Here is a 6,916-nt window from a genome sequence, read left to right on the forward strand (position 1 = left end):
AAGTCTGGAAATTAGTCTGAGGCAGGCTCCCCTAATGTGGACACGCTACCTTGATTTAGAGCCCCAGGAGCCACTGTGGAATAATTACTTTGAATGACCCGGGGGAGGAGCGATTTCAAAATAGCAGCAGTGGACAGAGCCGGCCCAAGGTACGAGCCAAGCGGGCGACAGCCCAGGGTGCCCCATTGTAGGGGGCACCACGCGGGGCTGCCAGGCCAAGCGGGGGCAGCACTCTGTATGCGCTGCGTGCCCAGGGCAGCGCCACACATGAACCAGGGGCAAGGCCACGCATGCATCGCACTCCTGGGGGCAGCACCCCGCTCCTGGAGCCTGGAGCTCACAAATGGCTCGGGCCAGCCCTGACAGTGGAGAGTCCACACTACTGCTCTTCCAAAGTAACTATTTCAGAAAAGGCGCGATTCCTCGTGGGATGAGGTTTACAAATGCCAAAAGAAACCGCCCATCATTTCAAATAACGAGCTAGCTGTGTAGCCCCTCGCATCGTTATTTCAGAGTAACGGATGTTGTTAAGGTGTAGACGTACCCTTATTGAGCACCATGTGAGAGGGCAGAGGCACACGTGCAAATCTCTCTCTGTTCTTAACAATGAGACGCTGTTTCCTTTTTCCGTGATGTTAAAATGATTAATCTGACACTTTAGAAAACATTAATCCATCCAAAAAATGAAGACAGGTTACAAAATGCCACATGGAATGATTTTTTTTTTACATATTTCAACTATTTAAGACAAAAAAGTTACACTGCTCGACTCATTTCATTTAGTTACATAAATAAAATTTTTATAAATATCTCTTTATAAACAATATATAAATAGCTTTACAACATAAATACATTGATGCATGACATGGATTTTCAAACAGCAATGTTATACAGCTGGCTTTATCAGTCTCTCGGAAAAGCACTGTCCCTTGTCCTGGTGAGTGTTTATATATATAATATATATAATATATATAAGATAGAGAGAACTTTTTAATCTTAAAAAAATAACAAGACCAAAACAGCTGGTGCCACAACGCCTCGTACCGAAAAGAAAAACACAACCACGTCGTCTGTCCCATTTCCGGTGTTCTCTGCTCCTTTAGGTGTCAGCTGGGGAGTGGCCAGACATGGCCGGAGGGGGGAAAATGTATTCAGAGCCCTGAAACAAAGAACAGGAAAATGCCCATTAGTATTTCCTTCGTGGTCTGCTTGCATAGAGTGTCTCCCTGTACCAGTCCCAAGAGCAGTTGGCGTTGGGAAGTCTAGGGGACTAGAGGCTGCCCAACTGGCAGGATCAAGCCCCAAGTGTGCCATCTGCCGGCCCTAGCTCTGCCCACCAGCTTCCCTGCTGGTGACACTTAAAGGCTGAATCCCAGGTTGCGGCTTGCAGCTGTCCTGACTCCAGTTGGAGTTTTTCCTGATTAAAACTGCACAAGGCCCAGCAGATTGGTGCTGTCAGTTTTCTACACCCCTTTTCCCCCATTGCGGCATGCCTGGCTCTGAGCTGTCCTTTCCAGCTGCAAAGAGATTTACGGTCACTGGGGCTGCATCTTGCAGCTAGATCTGTGTGCAGAAGGACTTTGGTGCAGGGCTCTGACCACTACTCAGAGCTGCTGGCAGAGATCCAGGGGCATGCTGCTGTGTCTTTTGGCCAGAATCAGCCTGTGCCACCAGGGTTGCGAGCAGGCCGCTGGAAGTGCCGCTAGACACGAATGTTCTTCCTGGGAAAATGTAGTACAAACACACATTTCTGAGGTGGGGCGTTCCTTCCAAAGTCCTATGGTAGGCTGCTCCCTGCCTGGAAAATCCTTTGCTCTGCTGTTATTGAATGAGTGGAGCGGGGACAACCAGAGCTGAGACTTGTTGCTGTTCCTCATGTGCACACCTACTGTCAAGCGTAAAAGTCACGTGTCTGATGTTTACACACACACACACATCTGGCTGCTCAAATTCACAGACTGCAAAATGCCTGCTTGAAATTAACAGTGTCCCTGATCTTTTCCTGTTTTGGCTTAATCTCAATAGTCTTTCATTTGCTTTGTTTTGCATCTCCCATGGGGAAGATCCTTAGCAGATGCCAACTTCCTTGAGTTCTATAGAACTCTGCCCATTTACACGGGGATCTGTGCTCAACTAATTTATTTCAGGGATTGTGTGGGAAGTGCTCGACACACCTGTCGCCCTGCAGGAAGAAATAACTCTTGGCTTGGCTTGCATCAAGGAGCCAAATGCTGAGCCTATCTGCAGGCCGCCTGTTTATAGAACCCGAGCCAGAGTGGTGATTAACCCCTCGGCTGTTGCTTAATGAACGTGTAGTCTATCCACACTCAGTCAGCTGGCAGTCAGGATATTGCTAATATCCCCAGGGGACACCTTGTGATTGCTGATCGAGGTGGTCATCCCTTGAAAGTGAAAACTCTGTTTCATGTCGGACCTGGGAAATATTTACAAAACAACTCTGCCTGGAGACTTTTCACAGTCTAATACCCGACCAGATACAAAGGACGGGTGGGCAAAGGGACCTCTCCGGAACAATGTAAACAAACCGGAGAAAGCTCGTAAGTATAAGCTAATGTTTCAAAATAACTGAATGGGAGCGTATCTTGCTATGCTTCCGGGCTCCCTAGACCTTCATTTGGAGCACAGAGCAGGTGAGTAACGCCTTATTGGACCAGTGTCTGCTGGCAAAAGAGACGAACTTTGGAACCCACGCAGAGCTCATGGAGCATTTACGCAAGACACCTGGGACAGTGCAGCTGTGCTTAGAAGTGGACTCTGTTCATTTCCTTGGACTCGTTCAGGGGTCAGGTTTAAACAGGAAAGAAGTGTGGGAAATCTGTCTAGGAGGTGCTTATTAATGGCAGGGTTTTGATACGATGCCAAAGATGCCGTTGAGAACTCATGCAGTCAGGTTGCTAGGGGTGGCAGGGTTACAGTAGGGAGTATACACTGCAGCTTTCTAGGATGGTAAAACATCAATGTCATTTCCTGCTTCTCTGCTTCCAAATACCAACCACAGGACTTAATCCATACAGTTCATAGACTAATTAACTGTCTAATTAGTGCCAGGCAGCACCCCCTCCTGGGGAATCTATAGAATGCACTATCATCATGGCACCTGCTGTGAACCCCCTCACAAAGCTACACTAACATACCCTACAGCAGCGGACCCCTATGTGGCAGTAACACTGATAGATCTGTCATGGCCGGACCATTCCTGTAGCGTTTTTGTTGTCAACTCGGGGCAGGTGCAGCGATTCCAAGCAATAGCCATTGTTGCTATGTACTGTACATACAGTAGATAAGCAGGCATGCATTTGTGTGTATATATAATCTTCCAAGTTTATGCCAAATCTTAGGAACAGTAGCAGCACTAATTATAATTACCCATTGCCTCCAATTTTAGAGTAAACAGGTGCAAGCCAAATCTGGGGAAGGTTGCATGGAAAAGTGGCCTGTCTTGTAGATTTGGGGACACCCCCCTGCCCTTTCAAACAGGAGGAATTTATCACTATATATTACAGTCCTACGTATCCCAAAATAAAGCCTCGACAAGCACACCTTAGCTAGATCGCCATGTCACTATGCCGGAGTAATCCACTGAAGCCAGTGGAGTTATATCAGAGGGAGCCTGGGATCACACCAGTTTCACTTCATGCTTTCACACTGCCTCCCTTTTGAGAGCCAGACGCTTGTCTAAAATCCATGCCGTGCTTACCCCAGGACAGGTTAAATCAACAGCCCCATAAGCCCCTTTGGGTCACTTCCAGGGAGGGCTGGCTTTAGAAAGGCTTATCTTAACCCTTGTATGACTGCTCACTGTGTGCTAATGAGCCAGGGACTTTAATATCTAGCACATTTTGGGATGAGAAGGGGAGCGTCCTGTACAAATTGAAACTGGTAGTTTGGGTGAACCCAGCTGAATTCTGCATGTGCCCCACAGCTCTGGTTGGCCCTTAGCGAGAGGGAGCTGCCCGCAGATACTAGCACAGATGCTATGGGATGGGCATCTGACAGACACCTTTAACAATTCCAAGCAGGTGAAGCTGCTGCCTCAGCCTCCTGGCCTTGCCAGAGCAAAATCAGACATTACACAGGGGAATTTGGAATTTCCTTAGGCTGTTCCTCCCTAGTTGGGTGACGGTACTCGGCTGTGTTTCCTGGGCCCCATTGCACCCTCCCCCACTGTGCATCTTGCTAGTTCCCACCATCCTACCTTAGACATGGCTGCATTTCCACCATGGGGGAGACACGCTCTGTACTGATACAGTGTCCAGACACCATGCTCAGGTGTGTCCCCCACAGCTCTGAGCACCAGAAGCTGGGACTGGCTCACTCCATAGCCCTGATCTGTGCATTCCCCCCGGGGCCACTGTCGCTGGACTGGACCGACCCTTGGACTGAGCCAGTCATGCCCTGCTGGTGGCTTTGGCCAGCTCAGGACAGAGCAGACAGGCGGGGGGTGGGGCAGGGCCATCCTTACCCATATGCAGAATGTGCAGCTACATAGGGGCCCCGCTGGGTCTTAGTATCCCTGTTCTGTGGCTGAGCTTCCGCCAGAGAGGATCTGGCTAACCGAAAGGTGACAAAGCCTGCTAGAGCCATGGGCAGCGCACGGAGCGTGGGAAAGAGCCATGCTGGGGTCATGAAGCCATTTCACAGGCATGTCAGTATAAAATCACGGCTCTACAAAATCGTCACACGGGGCCCAGTTTACCAGTCCTGTAGGGCCCCATACACGCTAAGGAGGCCTTGGGTGGGGCTGTGCTGGGGGGCAGCTGGAGCCCAGGGGCTGCGGGACCCGCGCGCGGCAGGTGCAGCCCCGGCCCAGCCGGCTGCAGGAGGCACTCACCGCCGCCAGGGGTCGCCGCTCTAGCAGCCCAAGCCGCTCATGGAGCCGATCCGGTCCAGCTTGAGGCCGAAGCAGCCCTTGGACAGGCCCTTCTTGCTGACGCCCTTGTGCCGCCGCGTGCCGGGGTAGTCGCGCAGCAGCCGGGCCCAGGCCGCCCGGGACTTGGTGTCCACGCGCAGCTCCCGCAGCAGCCGCGAGCCCGCTGCCCGGCCGCCGCCCGCAGTCTCCTCTCGCGCGGGGCTCGCCGCGGGTTCGCGTCCCGGCGCGTTCCGGGCAGCCTGCGGGGAGGAGCGCGGGGCGCGATGGCGTGAAAGCGGCACAGACCCCGGCCCCGATCCCGGCCCGACTCCAGCCGCCCGATCCCGATCCCAGCCTCCCCACCGGCCCCGATCCCTCCGGCCCCGATCCCAGCCTCCCCACCGGCCCCGATCCCTCCGGCCCCGATCCCAGCCTCCCCACCGGCCCCGATCCCTCCGGCCCCGATCCCAGCCTCCCCACCGGCCCCGATCCCTCCGGCCCCGATCCCAGCCTCCCCACCGGCCCCGATCCCTCCGGCCCCGATCCCAGCCTCCCCACCGGCCCCGATCCTTCCGGCCCCGATCCCAGCCTCCCCACCGGCCCCGATCCCTCCGGCCCCGATCCCAGCCTCCCCACCGGCCCCGATCCCTCCGGCCCCGATCCCAGCCTCCCCACCGGCCCCGATCCCTCCGGCCCCGATCCCAGCCTCCCCACCGGCCCCGATCCTTCCGGCCCCGATCCCAGCCTCCCCACCGGCCCCGATCCCTCCGGTCCCGATTCCCCCCGTACCAGCCTCCGTCCGCCCCGATCCCAACCGCCTCCTCCTGGCACCAAAGACCCCCCCAGCCCGGATTCCAGCCCCCGGGACGTCCCGTTCTAGATCCCCCCCCTCCCCCCCGCCCGCTTGCGCGCTCCCAGAGTTCTCGGGCATCTCCCCTCCCACCCGCAGATGGTGCAGCGGGACCCGGTCCCCGCCCCCTCCAGCTTCTCCCTTGCGCCCAGGACCCCGGCCCTGGCCTGGCCCGTCGGGTCCCAGCCCCCAGGTTGCTGCTGCCTTCTGCAGTCAGCACCGACGGGCGCCGCGATGCACCTGCCGGCCGCCCCACTGCCAGAGGCTGGTCAGTGACACCCGGCAGGGAGGGGCGGCTCCGCTCCAGCCCCCTTCTCCCTCAGCACCAGCGGGCTGGAAAGCAGAGCGCAGAGCTGCCTCCGCCGGAGCGGCCAGTCCCCACCCGGAGCCGGGGTCTGGCGGGGGGGAGGGACACGCCGGGAGACCCTGAGACCCAGCAGCAGCCAAAAGGCTAAAGGGGGGAAGCTCCAAAGAGCAGGAGGCTGCGCCGGAGGCGGGGGGGGGGATCTGCCCCCACATTCCCCAAAAGCCCCAGCACGGAGCAGCGCGGGGCAGGGCTGCGGGAGGGAAGGAGCCACCCCGCTTGTCAGAGTTCCCCTTCCTCCCCCGGGAATCCGCCTTCCCGGGGCGGGCTGGGGGTCCCCGTCCCGTCCCGTCCCTGAACTTCTCGGCTCCCCCCAGGGCGCAGCGCCCAGCGCGCCTCACCTTCTGCTGGGGCTGAGCCGCCGGTCTCGCCTCCAGCCCGACGGCCAGCAGGGCCAGGAGCAGTCCGCACGCCAGGACCTGTGAGAGCCGCATGCTGGGGGGCAGGGCCCCGCTGCGTTCGGGCAGAGCGAGCCGCGCCGAGCCGAGCCGAGCCGAGCCAGGGGAGTCAGCCGCGCGCGCCGCGAGCCCGACCCTGCTGCTCCTCGAAGTGCGGAGCCCGGGCTCGGGGCTGCTCCTCCAGCCCCTTTATAGCCCAACCTGCCTGGTGATGTCATCTGCCCCGCAGGTCCGGCCCAGCCCCCTGCTCCGCCAGCGCGCGGCGGCCCCCGTGACACGCGTGGGGCTGGCTGGGCGCAGCTTGGCCGCTTGGTGCCGGGGGCGCAGGGCGCGCGGGGCCGACCCCTCCGGGGAGCCCGCGGCCACCCCCAGCCCGCCCTGCCCGGCGCCAGCTCGAGCCACCCGCCGGCCCCGGGCGCTTCGTCCCCAAAGCA

The 6,916-nt window shown here is 57.7% G+C and overlaps 1 protein-coding gene across 1 annotated transcript; it reads right to left on the reverse strand.

The window, feature by feature from the left end:
* Window positions 1-694: 694 nt before the first annotated feature.
* NPPC (natriuretic peptide C) lies at window positions 695-6,658 on the reverse strand. The gene is made up of 3 exons (XM_075938154.2): window positions 6,426-6,658; window positions 4,853-5,130; window positions 695-1,159 (listed from the first exon to the last, which is right to left on the reverse strand). Exons 1-2 carry the CDS (start codon window positions 6,516-6,518, stop codon window positions 4,873-4,875), a joined length of 351 nt encoding a protein of 116 aa, XP_075794269.1. The 5' UTR covers window positions 6,519-6,658; the 3' UTR covers window positions 695-1,159; window positions 4,853-4,872.
* Between the last annotated feature and the right edge of the window lie 258 nt (window positions 6,659-6,916).

Source organism: Pelodiscus sinensis, chromosome 10 (assembly GCF_052426305.1).
Source record: "Pelodiscus sinensis isolate ZL-2025 chromosome 10, ASM5242630v1, whole genome shotgun sequence".
Lineage (NCBI taxonomy): Eukaryota > Metazoa > Chordata > Testudines > Trionychidae > Pelodiscus > Pelodiscus sinensis.

Coding starts and splice junctions, on each gene's coding strand:
- NPPC (XM_075938154.2), bottom strand. CDS start 6,518: ATGCGGCTCTCACAGGTCCTGGCGTGCGGACTGCTCCTGGCCCTGCTG. Junction 5,131..6,425: donor CGGCTCAGCCCCAGCAGAAG/GTGAGGCGCGCT, acceptor TCCTCCCCGCAG/GCTGCCCGGAACGCGCCGGG.